Source organism: Electrophorus electricus, chromosome 14 (genome assembly GCF_041902795.1).
Source record: "Electrophorus electricus isolate QZ-2024a chromosome 14, ASM4190279v1, whole genome shotgun sequence".
Lineage (NCBI taxonomy): Eukaryota > Metazoa > Chordata > Actinopteri > Gymnotiformes > Gymnotidae > Electrophorus > Electrophorus electricus.
Window position 1 is genome coordinate 4,940,116 of NC_137510.1, and position 26,737 is coordinate 4,966,852.

The following is a 26,737-nucleotide window of genomic DNA, read 5'->3' on the forward strand; positions in this document are numbered from 1 at the left end:
TGTTTCCAAAAGTCCACTCAGAAGGGATTCAAAAGCTCTCAGCTTATTGGCTGTAGGAGAACTCCCAAGTTAAGCTCACAGCCAAAGGCATGTGTAAAATGAAGTTTCCAGTTATGTGCGCTACTGTACCATGGGCTTTTACCCAGTGTAGTGCTGCACAGGGACTAGATAGTTCCAGTCCTAAAATCTGATTGGCTGAGTTGTGTTGGATGCTTCACTTTGATTGGTGCCTAAAACACCCATACCCCTGATAAAACCAATGTAACACATGGCCTCTTAGGGCACCTTCCTCCCCTTTGATCACCCATGCTAATCTAGTTGAGGTTGGTATTTAGTGATGCCTTAACAGCTTTTACCCCAGAGGTGTGCAAAACTTGACCTTACGAAAGAGCACAGCTCTCCTGATTGCCTTAAACAGTGCAATCGCTTCAGAGCACCTCTAAGAATCTTGTTAGCTTCCCTCATGCAGACAAGTCTGCAGCACCTGCTTTATGTACTGGAGCTGTCATAGTCTGTAGGACAAATCCACTTTTGGGAATTATGCGGAAGGATATCAATGAGTTCAGAAGTTTTTTGGTCTTCACATTTACATTTCATTTTATCTTAATTTGTTCCAAAAGCGGTTGACACCCTGAAATAAAACTGACTGGAAGAAACAGCAGATATTCCAGATAAATCTAATTGAATCACTTCTTTAAACATAATTTAATAAACATATGAACCTAAATTTAATAAACACATAAAAAATAGTTTGCTGCTCCTTCAAACAAACTGGGAGATAAATGCAAGTGAATGAATGAACATGTGAATAAAACAAATAATAAACTTGTAAAACCATTTGTCCATCTTGTGTACAGGACACAAGCAAGTATTTAAAGTCTAGCTGTTTTGCCTGTGAAGGTCAATCTGCTGAACAGGCTTTGACCTGGGATATTCCACACCTTGTCTGTGCTGCATGAATAGACTCTTTGTGAGCTGTCGCTCCAACATCAGCCTTGCTGTTAGTCAGCCTTTTATCGCTATAATGCAAAATCTTCTATTCCGATGTTATCGTTCAAGTAACCCTTCTGGCCTGCGTATGACAAGCATCTATTATCTGTGTGTGTGTGTGTGTGTGTGTGTGTGTGTGTGTGTGTGTGTGTGTGTTGGAAGGGCATTCAACACAGTATAAACATGGAATAAATGTCTACTGTGTAAATCTATTAAAACCTCGACATTTATGGTGATATGTATCAGCAACCAAATTGGACACAAATATAAGCAAACATTCTGTTTGATGGTTCCACTCCAGCTCTGCTCCCGCTTGCTATTTTAGATCATGGATGCATATTGTTTCTTGTTGCTGGTGACATTTTTGAACTATATGTCATGTCGCCACAAATGTGAGTCAGCGCAACCATAATGCCCACCCACCCCCCCTTCCCCCCCCCAAAAAAGGGTCAAAATCATAAAGCAAAAAGGAATATGATAAATGTGGCAGAGAAATGCCACAGGCCTTGTAGAGAGCGCTGTTATTTTGAACACTGTGCAACCTTTTCCTGCCTCACTTCAGAAGGAACGTTTTAAGCCCCGGGGAAAGCCAGTGCATCTGGAAATGCGGCAGACTTCAATGCAAAAGGGAGGTCTTTTGCTGGTACGGACACAGGAAATCAGTAAAGTGCACGGCTGTTGTCTGGATAGCAACCGCTGTTCCCAACAGAGACGGCAGTGCAGTGCCAGACCCACGTCTGTACTTCGCATTACACATGTGAGACAGGAATGCCACTAATATGCCGCCCCCCCCGTTTACGTGTCACTACTCCTATTAACGGAAAGCTGATTAATTTTACCTTTTAGCCATTTAGCCTGGGGTGCAGGCCCCCATCCACATACAATTCCAAAAAAGGCTGTATTACTTCCAAGAACCTGGGTCTTTAGAACCTAATATCTGAACCTAAACTAACAGTGAAAATAGCTGTTGTGGTGAGCCATGAAACCAAATTAAGAAAAGAGTGACTGCCTGGCAGTCAATCCTGGTGACATCATGAACCTCTCATGGTCTATTGTTTAATTGGTTTGGTCTAATGGGGGAATGTCTTCTGGTTAGTCATTTATTTGAAGAGACGTTTGTTTGAAATCAGACTACTACATTATACTAATGTTTATCTCTCCAAACCATAAATGTCATCTACTTATACTTTATTTTACTCATTACTGTAAATTGTGGGGTATGGGCTAGACTGGTGTTTAGCTATATTTCATTAGCTTAAGACTGAACTGTTTAGTTTTGTTTTGTTAACTAAATGCATTTAAAGTTGCATCTCCTCTTTTCTGTTTAGATGAAATCTTACAGATAAAAGCATTTAGTGCTTCACAGATTCATCTCTTTCACTTCCTGAGGAGTCCAGCAGACAAAGTGTAATAACTTAAACGTTACAAACTAAGACACCATCATATCAAGTACTTGAGGATGACTCTCAGTTCATGAAATGTGGAACAAGGATTCCACCATACAAAACATAAAACAAAGAAAAGATTTATTGCTGTCAGAAAGATCACATGCTTCTGATCCTGTAATTGCTTGTTTTCATATATAGCATATGCAGTACTGTAGCCTAATATTTCACCCAATTAATCATTTATTGTATGAACTCATTTATGCATTCAGCCTGTTTTATAGACCATATGAACTTATGTGGGTGGATTTATTTCATTACTTCTTAAAGTTCCCAGCCCGGTTACACAAAGAAAAACGTGTGCAGTGAAATCCTGCAGTCCACAAGGGAGGCTGGAGCAGTTCAGAGTGTGTCTGTGACACAGGCCCTGTCCATATTTCATAGAGCCCCTGAAACCACAAATGGAGGTATGGTTTCACACAGTTTGCCTCTCGCTAACTCTGGCCCTGGCTTCCTAAAGCAACATGACTGCCTCCAAGTTCAGTCAGAGCCTGTCAAGGCAGCTCTAAATGTCTTTAGTCGATTCAGTAAATCTCATGCCACAATTTCAGTTTTACCACTGATTTATATTGCCAAGGAATTGCACTAATGTGGACTGAAACCCTGGATAGCTAAGGTCTGGTATCTTGAAAACAAGTGAAAGTGAACTCTCCAACCTTGAGAGGCAGAACTAAGTGGAGCAACATAATAAATGTCGAAGAAAATGCAATTATGCGTTAAATTATAAGATTATAACTCATGATTCATAAATCCAGGGAAACAGTTGGTATAAATGATTTGACACTATGCCGAAATTTGACAGTCATCACGTCAGTGTTTTCCTTCTCAAAAATTCATAGAAAATATTTATTTTTTATTTTCCCTGCCTCCCTTTCCCTGATTAAGGTTCTGGACATTGATGAGCTGACACATAAGATGGAATGCCACAGTCTGTCCATGGGTACAGCCCATAAACGACTTTGCACTGCCAAAAAAGGAACTGAGAAATGGTTTCACAATGCACTGTAGTAGGTGGGGAACTTACTTTTAATTCATTTGGCCACAGTAACTTATCCTGAGGAGAAAAAAAAATTGTTCTATGACAACAAATTCCTGACAGCCCTGATCCACAGACTCATAGCATGAGCAACTAGGACATCACTTAAAAAGGAGGGCAAGAAGAATTTCCCTAGAAATCAGAATTTTGTATCTCGATAAAATTTAATAGATGAATGTGAAAGGGAAAAAATATATATATTACAAACTAGGGAGGAACACCGCTCACATGGTGAACTCCATCAAAACTCTGGGCAACTTTAAAGTTGCGTGTAAAGTTTAAAATCCTCTGACTCATACTGTATATTGCCACTGACTTACATCTGTAAATCCTGTGTTTCAACAATGGTAAGGAAATTGGCAGGGATCAGCCAGTGTAATAACATTCGATCCTGCTAGCTAAATCTCTGTAGTCCATTTCAGAGCCTCCTAAAAACCACTGCTCAAGGACCTCATGAGACCGCCAAACCGTCTGAGGTTAAAGTGGGGCGAACAGTGACTCAACAAGAGCCATTCTTTGGATAATACCATTCAATATTATATCAATGGTCTGCCCAGATTAAGGTAGCTTCGCAGAAGACAATTATAATGGGTTGATTATATTCTGAAAAGGGTATTAGACTTCATTCTAACAAGTTTCCCAACAAATAATGTGTTACTAATAGCTTTAAAATGACATTCCTAGAGATGATGAAACAAATTTACAACTCTTTAACTCATCTTTACAACAGTGAGGGTCTGAAGACATTTGTCAGTGTATCAGTGCCAATTTCATTAAGCAGTCACATAAGATGCATTTACAATGATATGCCCACACCTGTAGGAACATGGGCCCATGTTCAAGCACACTAAACCTTGCTTCTGTTGTGTGGTGCAAAAAGTGTGGTGTAGCTTGCTGAGTCTTTCTCGCATCCATTTGCAGCCTTCACTCAGCTCCTTAGAGCAAAAAGAGTACGGAAGTCCCTTTCTGATGGTTTTACAGATCTAGTGTGGTGCATCACGGCCCACTGGGAACCTTGCGGCATCGGGCGAAACTATGTGGGATGTTGGAGTAAGTCAGAGCCCCAGAGATGTGGTGTGCAAGCCCAATGATGTATGGACCACTCCCTGGTACTTAATACTAAACTGTCCACAACACTTCACCATTGACCACGCCCTGAACCTCATCACTCCATCACTGATGTGAACAACGCCATGAAACTCATCACTCCATCACTGATGTATGGCTCACACCCTGAAACTTATCACTCCATCACTGATGTGGACAATGTCCTGAACCTCATCACTCCATCACTGATGTATGGATCACATCCTGAACCTCATCACTCCATCACTGACGTGGACAACGTCCTGAACCTCATCATTCCATCACTGATGTATGGACCACACCCTGAACCTCATCATCCCATCATTGCCGTGTGGACCACACCCTGAACCTCATCACCCCATCATTGCCGTGTGGACCACACCCTGAATCTCATCACTCCATCATTGATGTATGGACCACACCCTGAACCTCATCACTCTATCACTTTGGACAACCAGTTGTCGTTCTTAGCTCATGTTTCTAATCTAACCTGGTCTTGCAGATTCCTCCTTTGTAACATATGAAGGATTCGACCCTTCCTTTCACAGGAAGCTACCCAGGTGCTTGTGCAGTCTCTTGTGACTGCAAAGCTAGATTACTGCAGCTCGCTCCTTGCTGGTCTTCCTCTAAGAGCCATCAAACCTCTACAACTTGTCCAGCATGCAGCAGCACAACTGGTCTTCAATCTTCCGAAGTTCACAAATGTTACTCCACTGCTGCGCTCCCTTCATTGGCTCCCTGTAGCTGCACGCATCAGATTTAAAACCTTGATGCTTGCCTACAAAGCCAAAAATGGACCAGTCCCTTCATACATGAGGTCAATGGTCAAAGCCCAATCTGTACCTCGAGTACTTCGAACCTCATGTATGGCTCAGCTTGAAATACCTTGCTTCAGGTCTCATGGACGACAAGCATATTTTCTGTCCTAGCTCCAAGATGGTGGAATGAACTTGCTGTCTGGACAACAGAGTCCCTTGCAGTCTTCATACGCAGACTGAAGACCCATCTATTTGCAGAATATTTAAAGGACAACTGACACTGCTCCCTTATTGACTGACTAATTTAGTACTTATTGTAGGGCATTATTTATGCTTTTTAACAAACTCTAGCACTTATTGTTTATAGCACTTATCATTGTTTAAGACCTTATGTATTTTGCACTTCTAGGTATCAGCATTTATCCCTGTATTCTACAGTATTCTAGTTCATTGGTATGTTTATTTCTAACCTACTATACTGTGCTTGGATATATTCTATGAGTAAATGACAAAGCACTTTTGTAAATCGCTCTGGATAAGAGTGTCTGCTAAATGCCGTAAATGTAAATGTAAATGTAAATCACTCCATCACTGATGTATGGACCATGCCCTAAACCTCATCACTCCATCACTGATGTATGGACCATGCCCTGAACCTCATCACTCCATCACTGATGTATGGACCACACCCTGAACCTCATCACTCCATCACTGATGTATGGACCATGCCCTGAACCTCATCACTCCATCACTGATGTATGGACCATGCCCTGAACCTCATCACTCCATCACTGATGTATGGACCATGCCCTGAACTTCATCACTCCATTACTGATGTGTGGACCACACCCTGAACCTCATCACTCCATCACTGATGTATGGACCATGCCCTGAACCTCATCACTCCATCACTGATGTATGGACCATGCCCTGAACCTCATCACTCCATCACTGATGTATGGACCATGCCCTGAACCTCATGACTCCATCACTGATGTATGGACCATGCCCTGAACCTCATGACTCCATCACTGATGTGTGGACCATGCCCTGAACCTTTTCACACCAAAACAGAACCCCCTGTACCCACAATGGAAGAATACCTAAAATAGTTGTCCGCTACTTTCAGCTTATGTTTTCGCCTTAGTTACATTGAATCACGCTGTACTAATGAGAGTTTTTATTTACTGTTTTATTTCTACTCAAACATACATGTTACACAACCTCAGATGCAAAAATGTAAACATGACACTTGACTGCAAAAAGCTGTGATGTCCAAGAATCAGGCTGCCTCTCAGCATTCCCTACATATAGTAACCAGGCCTCCACCCTGTTCCCCATCTGCTACGGCAGGATACGCTAATGCTGGAATGAGGAGATGATAGATAACACTTGCGTTAATCCACTTACTTCAGCGTGGATGAACAGTCACCTTTTTATGGTCAATTGAACAAAACAGTTGCTCACTACCAAAGTAAAGCAGTAGATAAAATGTCACCCAAAGAAGGTGGAGAATTTTTTTTCCATTGAGATCAAAATCTCAGACCAGGCAAACCCACGACTTCAATATGACCCTGCATTTTCAAGTGCAAAAACTATATGAATATACAAATAGAAGTAGATTATTTATGTGAACTGGCAGTTATCTGAGTGTCATGCATGCAGTTTCAGAGAAGCCAGATACTACAGGACAATAGAAACAAAGCCAAGTCCATTTTAAGAAGTGATGAATCAGTGTTGCTCACAAAAGAAATTATGAAATGTTGAGTAAATTGAGCAGTAACTTATTACGGACCAAACTGATTTTGTTTAGGGACTGCTGTATACAGTGATGGGAGAATGTCTCAGTGCAGCTTCAGAGTTTCTGGTTGCAACTTTACTTCAGAATGACCTATATTTTCCTTGTGCCGCTGCATAAACAAATATATGGGTCAGCCTTTATTTACTATATGATACAACATTCTCGTAGGGCCAAACGAAAATAGACAAGATAGGGTTGTACTTTTGTCACAAAAACAATCAAACTTTCTCATTGCAATAAACTCCCCAGTCACAATAAACACATTGTGAGAGGGAGACATAACAGTATTTCACAGTGTGTGAAATCATAAAGCACTGGAGAGTTCCGATTGGTCCCTTTAGGGCTGCCATGAATGTACTCACTTTCACACACACTCACTTTTTCTCCGATGTTCTTTGGCTGTGTCTTAGAGCCTGTGTCCTGTAAGCAATTTTGGGCCATGACATTACTTCCAGGCCTATAAACGTCCTCGCTCTTGTGGTGTGAATCACACCAGAGCTTACCAGTGAACATGAAAGGGCAGTCATTAAACCACATGTAAACATTTAGCCCCAACAATAGTTCTGCGCAGCGTCAGAGCCGTAGCATATGCGAAGCTGGCCACAAGCGTGCAGGGTGTCTCCATCAGAACGAAAACCCCAGGGAGATGAACATTGGCCGGCTCACCAGCAAGCACATTTATAGTGCGTTTTGAGTGGCGTGTGTTCTGCAGGCTGCCTGAGATCGGAAATCCCGGGACCCTCTCAAGTCTAGCAAGTTGAGAACCCGACCACATTTTCCACTGAAGAGCAGTGTAGCGGACAGACGGGGAAACGCATTTTTACGAGGAAACTCTGCCCTGCCAGACCCTGTGCGGCATACGGTTTCTGTAACAGTGACTCTCAAGCCTCAAAAACAACTCTAAGCCATGGGTTTTTCATCACATGAGGTAAAACAAAATGGATGCTATTACATAAGAGGTTCCTCAAAGGGTCGCTAGAGAACGTCAGTTAGGGCCAGGACGCTGCACCTGAGAGAGGCCGCAGCCAGTAACCCAACACCGCTTGTGATTCCGTAAAACAAGCTGCAACTGGATGGAGTTATAGCAGGTTACACAGAATCGGAAGCACCAAGACACACAGGGTCCCTCTTGGATTAAAGGATAAAGCAAGTAAGTTGTAAAAACACTTGGCCAATAGGGACTATGAAAACAAGAACAGCAGTCACTGGATGGTGAAAAGTGCCGGCAATTAGAGCGGATTATGCCTTTTGTCCCAGGTGCACTACAGCGATTAGAAGATGGAAGGCTGTATGTGGTTTGTCCACTGTCATCTAAAGTTTACTTTTTAGGAAACTAGGCCCTCTTTCAAGACCTAAAGTGCCTTTCTAAACCCAAACTTTGCCTTATTTTCAAAATCATAAGAAATGATATCAGAAGCACACAAATGCCTTTGTCCTCACTCAGTGGCATGCATAATAGACAGAGCCCTGGTAAAAATGACCATCTACTTCAACTGTCCAGCTCTATCTTTTGGAAGGTTATTCAGATACCAGGATGAACTTTTCCACCACAGATTCTCCCAGCTTGTGCGAAATGAGATGACACCCTCAGAACTGTGCACAGCTAACCAAGTAAGTCATTCAGGGGTGTCTGTGGCAAATACTTTTTCCTTGATGCACCACAAGTCCTAGGGACTTCTTGTTTTCCACCCAAAAAGGAATTCTCTTCATAAAGAGAGAAAGCATGTAGGCTCTGGACAGTGTTTGTTTGACAGCTGGACCAGAGATTTGATAAGGCTTGGTAAACACTTAGAGAGCTCAACATTTCACTCTGACCACTTGACCACAGTGTTGCAGACATGGCTGGACAAAGTTTTGTCAGGAAAAGTTTGCTAGTTCTTTTGGTTCTTCACAACGTGTCATCAGACTTTGCCACAGAGATGTGTTCCAACACCATTCTACCTGGATCCAAAGGTATTTATTTTGTTGTTTTGTGGTTGTCGTTAAGGGAAAAACAGATCTTAAAATCCATTGTCATTTAACAAGACTATTTTTAAAATCATACTTCATATTTATCAAGCGCTGCACAAAAAAGTTGGTTCAGACTAGTAGGTAAGGCTAAATGCAAGACATACTATTTATTTAATGCAAGCTAAACTCATCTAGCTAAAAAATGGTGTGCTTACTAAATGACAGCCAATTCTTCTGATCTAAAGTGAACTTTCAGTGAAATCTCTGTATTAAAATTTGCATCTCTCAAGTACTCTCAGTGGTATCCCGTTTGCCATAAGCACAGCTGCCCTTCACTAGGGGCACCTATAGCATGACCCGATACCACCAGCATAACACCATTGTACCACTATTTCCAGTCCCCTAATGGCAAAGGGACTGCAAGCAAGGATGATTACATATGGCCAAGACATCAGCTGAAAGAAACTTCAGTCAGTGCTACTCCTGTGTCCTGGGCGAGTATTTGCTTAGCGTTTTTAGTTAGACAAACTTGTGATTTTATTTACATGTAAAACAGTGGAGACATTATTAAACTTTATTAACAATGACATTATTAAACGAATGTTTTAGTCTTCCCTTATTAAAAGGTGCTGATTTTAAGGGGCCAGATAAACCATGCTCTGCCCTGGAGCTCTCTCTGCCTTTCAGCACAGTGTGTCTCACTGTAGCAGCTCGTATAGCAGCAACACCCCGCTGGCAAGCCCTGAGCTGGGTGGCAGACTTTAAGCGCCACGCTGTCTCTTACAAAATGCTGACACCAGGCGTGTTTTTCCATTACACTAGACACCATCATCCATGCAGATTTTGCCCTTTAGTTTTGCATAGGAGCAGAGCTACCTGCATGTGAACCCTTTTTTGGGAATGCCAGGTTTAAAAAAAATAACAACCCAGACAGAAGAAAACTATTCTACTCTTTTTGACCTTTTTTTTTTTTTTCTAACAGCAAAGCAACTTAGCACTCCAAAGACTGAATGGATGTCTGTATTTAAAAAGCTGCAATTAATGCAAAGCTTGCTTGGATGAGACCTACCCAAACAGGCCAGTCTGCATCAGGGTGCATGACAGTGAACCCACAAAACCTGAACCCGGTGCAGTTTGGCCAGGTCAGTCTGTATCAGGGGTGCATGACTGTGAACCTACAAGACCTGAACCCAGAGTAGTTTGGCAGTTCAAACACACCTACTGCTCAAATACACCTACTAAGCCTGGTAATTATCTGATGTGTTCAGTCAGGTGTTGGAGCAGGGTACTCACCAAACAGTGCCATATTCCAGCATTGCAGAAGCATATAGACAGACAAACAAATTAGATAAATAGATAGATTGATAGATTGATTGATTTCCTGCAAAAACTGCAAACTGAAATTGTATACCTCTTGTCAATATACTTTGTACATGAGTTGTTATCACAGTCCTTCTACCTCTGTTCCTGTTAGGTGACCCAGGTGACGTGGGAGACAGAGGAGACGAGGGAAGACAAGGGAAAACCGGTCCCTCCGGACACCGAGGTCCCTGTGATGTCACTGGTTTGCTATTCAAACAAGCAAATCGTTGATAGATTAAAGGGAAGTTGGTCAGAGACAGCTCCAGGATCAAGCAGCACAGAACAGACAGCAAAATGAAACACTTTTATTAGGGAAGCCTCACAGGCTAGCTTTATTTTTAGTGAATTAGCAGGAAACACTGACTTTGGTTTTGGGTGTAACATTTGAGGGCAAACCTTAATTTATCTCAAATGACATCTACAGTTGTGAGGAAAAATTTAATTATTCATTATAACAGTCCTAGTTCTGAATTCAACCGAATCTGATACAGAATGAGTACTGCAGCAAAATAAGTACTGAGAACTGCATGCAGGTGACATTGATATCATTGGTATTTCCTTTTTTCTTTTTGCCAAAGCTGAAATTAATAGGTGGCACCAAAATATTTTAAAAATCACAGAAGGGTGTCAGCACAGTATTAAAAGCTCTGATCTTATCTGAAAGGTTCTGCTAAATGGAATGTGCACAAAAAACATTCAGAATAGGGGAAAACATCCAAAGCTGCACATTAGCTTTCCCTGTGCTCATCAGTGGGCTTAGAGCACAGTCCCACAGCATTGGTCCAGAGTTAGCTGAGTGATGTGCCTTAGCCCACAACTGCACCACTGGCCCAGAGGCAGCCAGTTAGTGTGCCTTAGGCTAAGGCACATCAATCGGCTGACTCTAGGTCAGTGTGATGGACACCAGAGTGAGCTGTATGTCATTCAGGTTTGGCCAGACCGCCTCCCTCAGGCGAGGGTTTCATCGCGACACCACACACAAGAGTACAGAGGTCCTCACTGATACACACACACACATACACACACACACTATGCCCATGTATGATCGGAGAGGGTGGGGAAGAATAACGAAATGCCGGGAATGGTCAGAATGGGAGTAGTTCATGGTTTTTCACTTAGAACCACAAAGGAAATAAGGTTTAGCAAGTCTGCATGCAGTTTTAGATTTATTTCAGTGATGCGCCTAAACATGAAAATATAGAAAATCGCAGCCATTCCTTTACAGGAAATTTTAATTGATAAATCACTGCGCCTCCTGTGACCTTGGCAGGAGCAATGTGGAACAGAAAATTTGTGCAATGTTAAACTGTCAGATTTATCTGAAAAAAATGTAAATAAAGCTTATAAAATTATTACATACAGTTTGATGTGTGCTATACAGGTTAGCAACAGACATTAAAACAAAAATAGGCTATAAACGAAAGCAATTTGCCATTGTTCACAGACGGTCTGTTGCAATGAGCATTTTCAAAACCTGGAAACGTAACTGATGATTTGTCTGGAAAGAAGCAATTACAGCACTGCCCAAGAGCAAGCTGGCTTGGTTGGTTAAACCATGGGAGACCTCCCATTAATCAGTCTTAAATGAGCTCAGGAAATGTTTATCCCTGCTTAAGTGTAAGCATTCTTTCACCATCACACCCCGAAAGCAGAAAATGAAAGAAGAAACAGGAAAAAAAAGAAGTGCTTAAAAACCGCTTGATGTTTTTCAGCAAGGTTTTTTTTTTTAAAAGACAAATGCCCCTCAAAGCATTCAGTTCCCTGCCTTCTTCCACAAATCATTTCATTAGTGCCGTCTGTCTGAGGTTTGCCTGGTGAAGTTTCCCGGCCTAGTTATTGAAATATCGGAATGGCTGGAACAATCAAAGGGCTTCAGAGCGCAAAGCTGCATCAAGGAGCACTCTGGAAACTCTGGAAGCATGCGCATGGTACTCTTTGGTCAATCGGAATAAATCGCCATGCATGTGACTGCATCAGTATTTGGCCTGATTAACACCGAGTCCCGTCTTTCTTTAGGCAAAGCACCAAACTCTCTTCCAGCTGGATTTTTGCTTAGGAAATTTGGTTTGAGGGTCTCAAAAGCAAAAAGCCCGAGCCCCTTTACAATTCGGAAAATGCTATTTAATCAGATTTATACTCCAGACAAAATACAGCAATGGGGAGAACAACAACAAAAAAACTTTCAGATTTATTGTGCTTTGACAGCATGCTTCCTTGTCTTTTAGGGCTTTGGCGTGATGTTTGTTCAGAGGTTTGGATCAGGGTCAATGTACTGATGACCTTGGTTTTTTGCAGGCCTTCCAGGAGACACTGGAGAGAAGGGGGCGGCTGGCCGGGTGGGGAAGCTGGGTCTTGCAGGAGAGAGAGGTAAAAAAAAAAATGCAATCAGACTACAGGAGATAGAGGCATATAAGCACAGTCAGACAGGAGAGAGAGGTAATCAGACACTGTGAGACTGCAGGAGATTGAGCTCTAAAATTCAATCAGACACCATCAGACTGCAGGAAAGTTAAATAAGCGCAATCAGAAACCAGAATGCTGCTATGGCGTATTTATTCTAAGATGGCCTCCCGAGAGCAAAATTACTATGCCTACTGTGCCCATCAGGATGTTTGTTTTAAAAATCATCAGTCTTTCCACTGAAAATGTTCACTTTTCCCTGAGGTATCACCTCTGAGCCAAAATGATTTGCTCATCTCCTCATCTACATTAGTGGGAAATACCAGGGTGGGCATAAGGGCGTAAGGAATAGCTGAACGCACCTGATTTGGTTAAACAGAGACTTTGTTGATGACAGTGATTGCTTTGCAAGCAGAAATAGCTAGACTTGCTTGCTGGTTAGAACAGAATGCTGGATGTCTTCATCAGTGAGCTAATTAGATTTGGATGGAGAAGGCTTAAACAATGTCCCAAGCATGTGTTTTGCGTTTACTTAACCAAAAGGTCACAGGCTCTGTTGTCAGACTCTAAACAAAGAAAACACACAGACACACACTTCTACGAAAATTACTGAATCACTTTAATCATTTTAAACTCTTATATACTTTTTGTTCAATCAGCCTTTGCTCTTGGGGACAGATTCCAACACAAACAGACAAAGGAATTCCACCCACATCACACACTGAGCTACACACTGGACTACTCTGACAGACTGCTACCATCTAGTGGACATATCTCATGATAACCTTTGAGTGAAGTGACTGTGGTTCAGTCCCATGTGACCCTAAACGGTGGCTCAGTCAACTGACTCCTTTCGCCATGCACAGTTAACCTTCCCTTTCCTCTTGTAACAGCTCCTCATCTTCACTGCTGGTGAGAAAGGTGGTGGTGGGGGGGGGGGGGGGGGGTTAGTTACTGCCCTCTGTAGGATTACCAAATGACATCATTTACAGGTGAGAAAGGGGAACGTGGGATAGTTGGTCCTCCAGGCCTCAAGGGAAAATCAGGTAAATAATCTACATTGCTGCATTTCAAAATAAAATTGATCACCTGTGATCCATTGTGAGTGCACAGCATTTATATATTATTACTGCCTGGTAAAAAGTCATGTCCTAAACTAAAATAATCTGAAGCAATCTGCTATTATTTTATTATCTCAGCTGTATCTGTGAAAGCTTTATTTCACTTCTCAGGCTTTCTTTTTTTTATTTAAGAGCTCAAACCAAATTTAATGGAGTCCTTTGTACTTTCTTTCCACGAATGTCACATCAGTATGTTCTCACGTTTTCACCCAGGCCTCTGGAGTCACTGGCTACTGACAGACTCCTGACTTGAATGTTGACTACTGAATGCTGTTTAGAGAGCAGTTTCAATAGCAACATCAGCCTTGGTCCTTGCTGACAAAGGCGATTCCATGACAACCGCGTGATAACTCTTGCGCTGTGACCGTAACAGGCACCACCTGCGACTGCGGCAGATACAGGAAGGTCGTTGGCCAGATGGATGTCAACATAGGCAAGCTGAAAAGTGCTGTTGCATTCGTGAAACATGGTGAGGCAGTGGTGTCAAAGGAACGGCGTGGGTTTTGCCTCAATCGTGATGATAATAACCTTGCTGTATTAGTGTCACTAGGACATGCAAACTCACAGCGCAGAACAACACAATGTCCTGCCGTCACCTGTGAAAATGCAGTGCAGTTTTCTGATCTCGTGCAAAAATTATATAGTCTTTCATATATTGGAAGTTACGGTGAAATATGTATTTCAGTGATTCACAAGAAACATCAGCAGATGACCGGAACACTTAAAAACTGATTTTTTTTACGGTGTCTGTGACAGGCAATACCCACCTATTGTAGGATCTTTGCAGAGATACTGTAATAATGCACTTCCCATTTTTCCTGTTCTTCATGCCCAGTGGTCCTGGGAATTAAGGAGACAGAAGAGAAGTCCTACCTGCTGCCGAGGGAGGCTCTGAGGTACCGCGACGCTGTTGCAAACTGCAGACTGCGTGGCGGTGTCCTGGCCGTGGCAGAGAACACAAACGCCACGGCCCTTCTGGCTGGCTATGTCGCCGAGGCCGGCCTCACCCATGCACTTGTCAACATGCTGCCGCTGGAGGCTGGCGGGGACCCCACGGCGGGGGTCTCCCATGGCAATGCCACAGGCGATGGCCCGCAAGGGGCGATCAGCAGTGGCTGCCTGCAGATGGGCTCAGATGGCACGCTGAGCTGGACGGAATGTGACGCCATCAAATATTTTATATGCGAGTTTCCAAAAAAATAATATGACTGGTTATGTCTGGTGTGATGGGATTTGTAGTTCTGAGTAGCGCTGTCTTTTTGCTATGAAACTGATGCTTCTTATGTAACTTCTGGTACAATGGGGTGAAGTATCACAAGAAAGAAATGTTTTCCTTCATTTCTGTCCCATTCTCATTGTAAAAATCTTATTCTAAACTTGTTATATCAGGAGTTGCACATCTGCTTGACAGACAATCAAAAACAACAATTGAATATTACACTTCTAAACATATTTTAGTAAGCTAAATAAAATGCATAAAATCAATACCTGTGACTTATTTCTGACATGATGAAAAAGTGCTGCATTGTCAGGTGGCTGCGTGATGGACATTTCTATATGATGCCATATTGAACATAATTTTGATTTGAAAGTGTACTGAAATTTTATTAATGTATTTCAGTTTGATGATAATGAAATTATTATTATATACAGTTAGTCACTCTGATCACTGAAAGTTATTCAACTACAATAGCCAAATTCAGAAATGTCACTACTGAAATGTGGACTCAGTAGGTGCTTTAAAGATGCAAATAGAGCAACTTAAATAGCATCAAAACTGCTGTCCTTCCTGCCATAACATTCTGCACAAGTGGTGTTTCATCCCCGTCTCCTCATTCAAAAACACAACTCACCACATGATCTTTCTTCTCTCCCATCCAGTGAACATATTGAGATATAGATACAAGTTCAGATATGGATACAGTGAGGACATGTGACCACGTGGAACTCCAACTCTGTGGCGAAACTCCGTATTATTCTACTTCTACTTTGCAAGAATAAGTCTAACAAAGTCTAACATTAGAGTAAGTCTAACAAACACTTCTTCATAATGCAAATGATGATCATTTCTTTTTCAAATGTTTACTTGAAAACTTTTAATTAAAATGTCAAGCGCACAATTAGTGGCTTCCAACAAAGATTTACTCCAAACTAGACAAACTACATCAGAAGTGTCAGAATTGACAATTCTCGTATTTGCATATTTAAGAGTATTTGCATATTTAAGAGTCCCAAAAATATTTGATCATTTATACATTACTAAATTCTGCATTTTAAGTTCTGTATAAATGAAATAATATGAAATATAAATGTATAATATACATTAAATGTAATTATCATAATCAATTGTTTTAACTAACCATAATCAACTCACTAGTTCTTAACTGGCTCTTACACTGACTTAAGGAACTACAAAATAAACCCTTTTGATGTCATCACCCAGGAACCCCATACTGCAGATTAACAACTTAATAAATTTCCACACACACTGAAGGCATGATGAGAACATTTACTCAGAGCCTCAGATAAGCTGGAGCAAATGTTAACGGCACAGTCAATAACTACATCAAGTGTGCGTGACCTGGAAGTGACAGGCCTTATAGCCTGTCTCAGATGAAGGCCTGTAATTAAGCCTGCGTCGTTCACATACATTCCCAACTGAAGAAATGCGCTGCTTTTACACTCGAGTGCTATGATTTCGAAACTCTGAGATTTTAAAAGATGCTTTACTAAATGTGTCTTTCCGTCACACGTGCAGCAGCTGCGGCGTAGACCCCCTTGAGCTTGGTCAAAAAGATGGCTAATTGATTTCCTAAATAATTTTATTTGCCTGTTTTTTTATTTAGTACATTACATTTACATTTATGGCATTTAGCAGACTTACAAAAGTGCTTTGTCATTTACTCATAGAATACATCCTAGCCAGTACAGTAGGTTAGAGTCCAATATACCAATGAACTAGAATACTATAGAAATACAGGGATCAGTGCTGACGCCTAGAAGTACAAAATACATAAGCTCTATCATAGACAATGATAAGTGCAATAAACAATAAGTACTAGAGTTTGTTAGTCAACATTAGTGTAATAAACAATACCCTACAATAAGTACTAGTTTCAGTTTGTCAACATAGGAGCAGGGTCAGTGGTCATTTAAATAATCACGAATAGAATATTTAGTACAAGTTATTTTATTTATTTAAGCCTATTTGTTCCAACCTTCACATCTGTCTTGATAAGGTCTGCCAGTAAGACAGCATATGATATGATTGTCTGCTTTTGGCTATGGTGCAGGCATCTGTGTATGCTGTTCCGAGGTTCACTGACTTTATCTGCACATCTAGGCAATCATTAATTACACTTTCCCCCTTTGCCACTGGAATATTCACACATTCCATTAAACATACATATCCTATGCATTCTTACTGATTGGTTGCCACTGATTTCCATATGGTGGTGATATATGGAAAGATGAATAACCAGAAGAGTGCACGTGTGTGGTAAGACTACACCTCCTTGTTATCAACAAAGTTACAAAGTCAAAATCCTCTGTATACAGTTAGGCCAATGCTGCCCTATTCCACAGTGGTCTTAAGAAAGAACCCTTCAGCGCCGTTTAAACGCTTGTCATTGCAGTTTTAATGCATTTTATCTCCTTGGAATGCCTTAACACAATGTTTACTCAACACTAGTAAAACGCGTTAGTTAATCATCAACTTCTGGTAACATTGCTGCCACGCTACCACATTTTTTTTTTAATGAAACAAATCAGGGAGATCTTATGAGTTTTACAGTTATCAAAGACGTAAAAAGGCTTTAAAAAACAACAAAGACGTCCATGTAGATCACCGCACGTTTAGATTTGCGCCCTTCTTCTCGACTGAGAATGGGAGTGGCCGCACACCTGTCCGACCGGTTGGCGACACGCGACTCCTGGAGACGGTTCCCCACCTTCTCGTTCGTCGTTAAGCCACAGAAGCGCAAAAGGAAAATGGCAGAAGCACCAAATCCTGCTGTCACCTCTTTCCCGTCACCTACTATATCTCTACCGCTCGGGTTGGCTGTATTAAGAACATACTCAGGCGCTCTGATCTGCATGGAAATTGTAAGTGAAAAATTCTCCCATGCTTACAGATCAATATGTAACATGAAATGTCGTGGAGGGTTTTGAGTTATAGCTTTGGTCTTGACGCTTTCCTTTCTAGCATATAAATGCTGCCTTGTCACTTGCAATTAATAACATACAAGATTTATGAGCGTCAGAGGAAATGGCAGCGGTTATTAGGCCTGTTCAAACGCAACCTGTTCCAGGTTAGGCTCCATCGCAAATAGCCCAGTGTCGGACAGACAAGGTTAAAAAGTCCAGTTTCCTCGAGAACCTCTTGATGGATTGAGACTAACGGGAAGCTTTTGTGTGCGTCCTGTTCTGAGCCGCTAGGTTTTCGGAGGGCTGGTATGGATTTTAGTGGCGTCGTCGCACGTCCCCGTGCCGCTCCTGCAGGGCTGGGTGATGTTTGTGTCGGTAACCATGTTCGTCTGCTCCTCCGCCTACCTCGTCCTGTTCTTGCTGGGCCTTTCGGACAGAATCAACACTGACTGGAATTTTATGGTGAGCACTTTTTATCAACCAATTAAAACGGAATATGCATCCCTAACGTAAGGACACACACACACACACACACACACACACACACACACACACACACACACACACTAAACCAGAATATGTAGTAAAAGCATATTGATTTCACTCCTTGAGTCTGACAGGCACTAGAAGTCGAACTGCCCTTAATCGAAGTGGCCTTAGAATTCGCTTTAAATGCAGTCGAATATTATAACAACTATGTCATTGACCACAAAAATAACAATAATACGTTTAATTTATAAAGTAGGCCAAATTAAATTGAATGCTTGAGGTAATAAGATTAAAAGAATAGGCAAAAAAAAAAAAAAAAAAAAAGTAGATATGAACAGACAGTGACACAGGTCGCCCATTTATGGTGGTTTCAGTGCTGGGAAAAACTGGCTCTCTGGCTCTTATTCTACCAGCATTATGTTGGGTGGGTGCTTGACATTCATCTAAAGTGGGACGACAGTGGCAGTGTTTACACGGCATGCCAGTCCTCCTGGTCCTGGCCTCGTCCACAACTCTGCTGTCGAGTAGTGTCTGATTATGAGCACGCATTCATCATGTGCGTGACTCGCCAAGACATGTAAGATAGCGCCTTGAGTGGATTACTCAGATTACTGTACAGCCCCATTGTGGTCTTGCATTTATATTAATAGCAGAAGGTGTGCTCTGGCGTTTTCTTGCACTTATATATACAAACAAACAAATAAATATTTCTGTGTTTGCTTATTTCAGGATGTGATGTACCACTTTACTGCCTTGGTCTTCTATTTCGCCGCCTTTGTCTTGGAGGCTGCAGTTACGTCTGCGTATGTGAAACAAGCAAACGATACCTGCGTGCACAGGCCGTCCACCAATATCATCACATTTCTGGACTCTCAGCAATACAGAATTAACATTGTAGCTACGGTGAGTTTACAGTCTAACCCAGAACATCTCTAATTATGATTATGGGAGCAGTGATGCACTGATCTCTATCAGATCACTAGTGTAGCTATATGACTTTTAGCACTAGTGCTTCACATTAGAACAGGGGTGTCTAAGTCAAGTCCTGGAGTTCTGCCAACCTGCAGAGTTTAGTTGCATCCCCAGTCTAGCACACCTGGCTCTAACATTAAGATGCTACTGAAGGACTTGATGAACTGGATTGGGTGCGTTAGATGAGGGCTGTAACTACACTCTGCAGGGTGGTAGGTATCCAGGACCGGACCTGTGCATCTCTGCTTTAGAATGTTTTGAACATTTTCCTTCACAGTATTTTTGATCATTTTTCCCTCATTCAGTTTCTGATCAACATAGCTGCATATAAACAGTGCTTTTATTGCCATCTCTACAAGCATAAAGCAATAGTGTATTGGGATCTGATAAGATGTCACTTTCATGTTTAAGTGTGAGAATGTGTATTTGTCCCAGCAACACGCTGCATCACCTTATGAATGATCCAGTCTATCTGCCTCGAATTGTCAGGGCAGGCATCTTTACACTCTTACTAATACTTGTAATTAAGTATCTTGTTAGTATAACTAATTTTCTGAATACTTTTGATTACTCTTTATAATCAAGGGTCGGGGCATCCTTTACTGCTTGTGCTGTGACATGTTTACTACAATATCTGATTCTAATGGTTATAACTTAGCATTATGGTGCATCACTCTAAACTGAGGTAGGCTCTTGGAAGGGGAGGGTGGCAGTTCCCTGGAATAGCCTACTGCTGTTTTTTTCTGCAATCAGATGGTTTAAGGTGCAAAAGAGCAATTTGCACAAATTTTCCATTTACGACAAATGCAGTTGGCAAGCCAATATTTACTACATGTGCAATACGTACAATATTTACAATATTTATTTCAAATGCACTTTGCAAGATGGTTATAAATTTCAATTACTGTTATAAACATATTATATAAATGGCATTTAGCTCCCATACAGAGGGCCACAACAGTTTAAGCAACCCGAATTAAAATCTGTGCTTAAGTATCAACCTATAAAACGGAGTGCTTTATATTAGCTTTATTACTAATACTTTATTATTTTATATAACCTTTATTTGTAGTTTTATGATTACAAATATAAAAAAGACCTGGTAAGCTCTTGCACACCCTCCAACTCAGTACAGGGTGCATGTTTAGAATGGTAAAAGAAGAAAAACAATCATTTAAGAGGGAGAAAATGTATTACTTTATAAATCTGTTTCAAGCCAGGTTTTTGCTTTGATCATCAAATCATCATGAAATCATTCCTGAAAAATCATCAGATATGTCAAATCAGTATAAATGAACACCTCAAGTAGCAAAAGAATGTATTTAAATTCACTTAAACAATGATAAATCTGATAAAATGATCATGTCTAGGGCCTTAAGGTAAAACCCATAATATAATTCTGGAGTTCATTTCTGAGACTCGTGTGTTTTGTGTATGGACAAGGTCATTGTATTTGTGATGGCAACATAATTGCACCTAAAAATATACCACTTTGTTCAGCATGTACACATAGCTGGAACTACTGTCACATGGAAATTCCTTTTGAAAAAAAAACCAACTAAATTTATATATATATATATATATATATATATATATATATATATATATATATATATATATATATATATATATATAAAAGGAGTTGTATATTCCAAATATTGTTGCCTTTGACACAACACAAACCTGTAATTGTGCAGTTGCTTGGCCTGTTTGACTCTATGTGTCTTTTCTCCACAGATATGTGCCTTTATAGTTACTATTTGCTATGCCTGCAGCATGTTCATGGGCTTCAGGAGGTGGAGGAAGTGATAAAAGAGAGAGAGCGAGAGAGGGAGACAGAGAGCAAACTCCTCCAGCATCACTTTGAATATCAGCATTACCGTAATGCACATTACAGAGCAGGGTTGCCGGATAACTGGTTCACTCCTTCTTAGTATTCAGTTATTGGAGTTGAAAATGGACCCATGAAGCAGTTTAGTTTAAGCATTAACCTTACTGATGTATACAGAAAACTACGTACTGCATGCTTTTGTACAATTAAATATATTTACATTTGTTAAATGTATTATCCTGAGTTGCAAGAGAATTTATTTTAATTCACTGAAATAACTGCAAAACTTGTTTTGTGTTATGCTGGTGTCTTCAGAGACTCTTCAGTTACCAGTTTGAAATACACAATTATAGCTGTCTCATAACATAAAAAAATAATCTGTGCAATTATTTTGGTTTTACTTTTTTAAATTAAATCTAACCATGTCAATGTGTTTATGTATTTCGTGCTCACAGGCTATAATCTACCCTTATTTTGTATTGCCTAAATAAACACATTTTTCATTAATGCCTTCCAAATAGTTCCTTTTCCCTTTCAATCTTCAAGTAAAGGCAAAAAACAAGGTCATTAATCACATTTTCTCCGAATTCTGGGGGACGTTTATGACAGGTTTCAAAACACTCGGTCAGCACGGGTGGCTTCTAATTGCCTGTGTATTTTCATAGCTGCACTGCAAAATTTTAATGGACTACAGGAAGCTGCAGAAGTGTATGTGGCAGTGCTATGGTGGTAAAGAGTTTAAAGTGTTTCTCATACCGTAAGCATCAGACTGGTGACTGGAGCCTTTTCAAGAGTCAAAGTGTGATATAAATTGAATTAATATAGTGTTTATTTACATATCTTGCACAGCCGATGAAAGATCTTTGTCCTATTTCTCTGGAAACCTATTGTACTTCACTGCAATTTTGACTACCTCTGACAAAAGAGAGAGAGAGAGAGAGAGAGAGAGAGAGAGAGAGAGAGAGAGACAGACACTGTCTTAAAACAGGTTTGCAGGAACCAGGTCTAGACCTCAAATAAGTACTACCAGAGTTGATGGAGACAAGAACAAACCTGGGAGGCAGAAACCTTGGGAGAACCAGACTCGAATGGCACCCTGTCCTGCACTGGGCAACACTGGACTGTATGGCTCATACAAAAGAACACTAATGAATGGAAATACTAATGGAACAGTCCAGATCTGGCAGGACCAGGTGACAAAAATTTTGTATTTAGATGGCTTCATTGCCCACAACACCTATTTCACAATAGATTTTCTCTATAGAAGTTCAGTAGAGACTGTAAGACACTGGCAAAGCAGACAGGCAGGGGGCAAGTGTGGATTACAGCCTGTTGAGAGACCTACTTGTCTGCCAAATACTGTAAAGGTAAATGTTAATGTAAATGTTGAGTGGTTAAGCTACAACTGAAGATCTTGCATCAAACCTATCAGGTATTAAATACTCTCATTCCTGAAGTCATATAGACTTGCGTTATATTAACCAGATGCAGTAGTGAATTTTTATATTAATCACATGCCCTGGGGGTTTGTGCCGTGTCTTTTACTATATTCTGTATATAAAGACAGTCAAGTTGATTGATGTAAACTAAACCACTCAGAAAGTGTGTCATATTTGGATTCTACCAGTGTTATTATTTATATGAGTCAAAAATGGTATAAGTTCCTACACCTGAGTTGAGCACTCATTTATTATGAGTGGAGCAAGTCGTTTGTGTAATACAGTTGTAGAGCATATCCACCAGAGGGCTCCAGTCTTCAGGCTAAACAAGCATTGTTCTATGGGGACTTGAAATGTTTGCCATCTTATACTGTTAACTGTACTGACTTCATTGTTACTTGTTTTCGACTAATGTTGTCAGTAACTGAAGTTTAAAAGCATATGCTTTTAATATTTTATTTAATATTTTAACACATTTTATTAAAAAATACAGAGTTAAATTTGCTCAGTGTAATGGGAATACATCTCAAAATAAAAAAGAGATTAAGACAAGGCTTCATTATATTGGAATGATATTGCAATATAATGATCTTACTCCATGAGGAGGTGTTTCAAGAATACTTTCTAAATTGGTTCACCCCTGCAACACATTATATCTAGAATCCATTCTAGCCAACTAACCTATTGACAAATCAGAGAGTCAACATCAGAGAATCAGTTAGAAGAAAATGTCCTTATATGAGAATGTTGTCTCAAAGGAGTGACCAAACTCTAAAGAACATTCTCCCTGTCTAACATAACATTCATGTTAACGATGTTAGAAGATGGAATAGCAAACATTCCTGTTCAGAGAGAACAAAAAACAACTTTGCTTTACTGAGGCTGACTAGCCAGGTGTCGGCTTAATGCCGATCTACTCCAGTGGGACGAGAACGCCTTCCTCTCTGGCACATCCAACGTTCCACTGAGGACACGAAGCTGGTCTGGCCCTCCAAATACAAAAACGTCAGACGCAAAAACACGACCCATCACCACCTAGCATGGTCGCCTCAGCTAAAAGCAGTTCAGATGTCACATCATGCTGCGGTCACGTTTCTTTTGTATGATTCCAAGATCATTGGTTTTGGCCCAGAGATCTCCATTCCAGCAGGGAGCCTTCAGCAAAACAAATACTGGCCAACGTTTTGGATGTCTTTGCAAATCATGGGGAAAGGCCAAGATCATCAGAGGCTTGGCTGATTTATGTGGAGTGTGGCATTACAGCATTTTCAGAATAGTGCCAATAAATCTAACGGCCACCTGTTCCCTTTTGTGTTCGCCGTGCCATTGCACTGAGTAAAGAGGAGTGACCACTGTAAATCATGACCTTCAGGGCCGCACTTCCACGGTGTGCAGGAATGCTTCTAAACTTACTTAGAGAGACACACATTCCAGCTTTGTCTGTACCGATGTGACTGACTGGAATGGCTTGTCAACACCCCCACAGTTCATTCTGTTGTGTGGCATGGTGGCCCACGGCCCAGCACCATGACGAGGTCCAGGATCTGCTCCCATGGAGGATCATAGTAAGGCAGTACTGACCTGGGATCAGTCTTCCAGCTCTCCCCACCAATTATCATCACTATGTAAATTTTTGAATGCAAATGTCTAATCTGAAACAGATGTTCAGTAGTCCTGATTATAATCACAAGCCACTGTTTTGGGGAGATGTGAAAACAAAGACTGGGATCATAGCACAAAATGGCATCAGTCTGTGGTGATCAAAGTTATGTTACTATATAACATTCCTATAATTAAAGAAACAAACAAGCATATTTAATATGATCTATATGATCTACACTCCTGTGAGTGTAGCACAGAGTGCATGTAATCTACATCAATACTGACATGACTATTAAAGTATTCCTGGTGTACAGTGCAGAAAAAAAAAAGTGCGATTTGATACCAACAAAGCTCCCATTGTATTCTTCAGGAAGCATCAGATGTCTAGCATCAGGCTTCCAAAAGAGTCTATGCTGATAGCATACAGGTGTTACAAATATCAAACCTGATATAAAACTGCATGGAAGACTAATGGCTGGTAATCTTTCATCAGACATAATCAATGTCTGCCAACAATGAGGGATGGGACAGGACAGGACGGGACAGATCCTTGATAGTTCAAAAGCCTTTTTTATCCAGGCAGTGTAACTGTGAGCTATGTAAGCAGGAATAAAGTAGGGTAAAAGTGTTCGAACCTCAGTCGCTCCTTTGTGACGCAGACAGCACACAATCGGGAGGTGCTATGGCTCGCGGTTGTCCAGGTACGACAGGGTATGGACGTGTGGCCCCCGGGGCCCAGTACGCTTGAAGATAAACTTGGTATGAAATCTGGAATGCCCCCAAGGACCATCTCTAGCCATCTCAAACAACAAAAGGAGGAATGTCAGCTCGGGAAACAGAGGCCTGCTGTTCCACCTGAACAAATGTCTTGTGGCCAATACAGCAGTCTAGGCTCTGAGAACAGAGAGACAAGGGTGTATCGTTTCTCTCTTTGCATAACTGTTAGGATAAGCCACTGGGGTTGCAAACTGTCGCCAATAGGCCAAAATAGGTAAAAGATGTTTGCACTTAATGTCTCCCCTGTACTATAGTTGGTGAAATGGTAAATTGTACAAGACTTCATTTTTTATCTGATGCTACCAGAAAACAAAGATTACAACAACATTATCCCATGCGAGACATTAGGCTCAACATATAACAAAGTAATTTAGGAAAACACCCCTGTGCAATTATAATAGAAACCAGATATGAGAGAAATACTAGATTCAGACTTGGTACCGATGTGATGGAAAATTCCTACCAGAAAACAAAGATTACAACAACATTATCCCATGCGAGACATTAAGCTCAACATATAACAAAGTCATTTAGGAAAACACCCCTGTGCAATTATAATAGAAACCAGATATGAGAGAAATACTAGATTCAGACTTGGTACCGATGTGATAGAAAATTCCCATCTGAAAGCAGGTTGCGGAGGGATTAACCTCCCCGCGGTCCTCTGCTGTTTTCAAATAAAAGTGGCACTACAAATAAAAATGAATTATGCTCATAAATTCAGCTGGTTTTGTTTTAATATAAATGTCAAGCGAGCTATGTAGAGAGTGACACACACCATGTGATGTCAAAGCAAACCACACATACAGGAGAACATTCCAGGTTCCATAAATGTCAGTCCCATACTGAGAACCCAGCAGCAGGATTCAGCCACTCGAAATAAAGGAACACTATTTTTAGCAAGATGGTGATGGTCTACTATGTTTAGAACCAAAACCACGTATGCAATTAAGGCCCATTGCTATGTGCTTGGACATTAGCCTGTGTTCTGAGTCACTTTCATGCAGTGTAATCTGGTGCTTTCATTATGTTTTGTGGAGCTTTAAAACTCCTTAAAAATGGCTGATTTATATGAAATGGCACTAAAGATTTATGTATACATGGTCACCAAACCATGTGAAAGGAGATGAAGGGTTAGATTGCGTGATGTGAGAATTCCCTGCTGATCTTAGGTCAGTATGGTTGTTTTCCTATAATGGCTGCCTGTTGAGAATTAGGGAAGGATAGGTTGGACCTAGATCAGAACAAAAATGGTAACTCTAAAACAAGATGATAAATAGGACCTTCTAACTCAAATGCATTGCCAGTTCTCCACTGGAATGACCTAGCACTGAGAGTTCCACTACAGAATCAAATTTAGCCGAAAATATGGTCTACAAAACAGTGATGTATCATAGTCCACAAAAAAGAAAAAATCCATTCACTGGGTTCAGCTTTAACCTAACATCCTGACTTGAAAATTAGTAGAACCCAATATACAATGTCATGAGAGTCAACTAATGCAGCCTAAAGTATTCTAAAACTTCGGCTGA

At 40.8% G+C, this 26,737-nt stretch overlaps 2 protein-coding genes across 5 annotated transcripts; both read left to right on the forward strand.

Moving 5' to 3' along the window:
* The first annotated feature begins 8,905 nt into the window (after window positions 1-8,905).
* On the forward strand, window positions 8,906-15,434 carry colec10 (collectin sub-family member 10 (C-type lectin)). 4 transcript variants are annotated; one of them, XM_027025564.3, is made up of 6 exons: window positions 8,907-9,069; window positions 10,541-10,630; window positions 12,724-12,795; window positions 13,821-13,874; window positions 14,323-14,418; window positions 14,785-15,434. In XM_027025564.3, exons 1-6 carry the CDS (start codon window positions 8,955-8,957, stop codon window positions 15,150-15,152), a joined length of 795 nt encoding a protein of 264 aa, XP_026881365.1. In that variant the 5' UTR covers window positions 8,907-8,954; the 3' UTR covers window positions 15,153-15,434. The 4 variants fall into 4 exon arrangements, with proteins under 4 accessions (XP_026881367.1, XP_026881365.1, XP_026881366.1 ...); XM_027025565.3 differs by having other exon boundaries at window positions 8,908-9,069; window positions 10,541-10,612; XM_027025566.3 differs by lacking the exon at window positions 13,821-13,874 and having other exon boundaries at window positions 8,906-9,069.
* Window positions 15,435-16,840: 1,406 nt separating this feature from the next.
* mal2 (mal, T cell differentiation protein 2) lies at window positions 16,841-21,905 on the forward strand. The gene is made up of 4 exons (XM_027025576.3): window positions 16,841-18,053; window positions 18,387-18,557; window positions 19,314-19,487; window positions 21,294-21,905. The coding sequence occupies exons 1-4, from the start codon at window positions 17,835-17,837 to the stop codon at window positions 21,363-21,365; spliced, it is 636 nt and encodes a 211-aa protein (XP_026881377.2). The 5' UTR covers window positions 16,841-17,834; the 3' UTR covers window positions 21,366-21,905.
* Window positions 21,906-26,737: the final 4,832 nt, after the last annotated feature.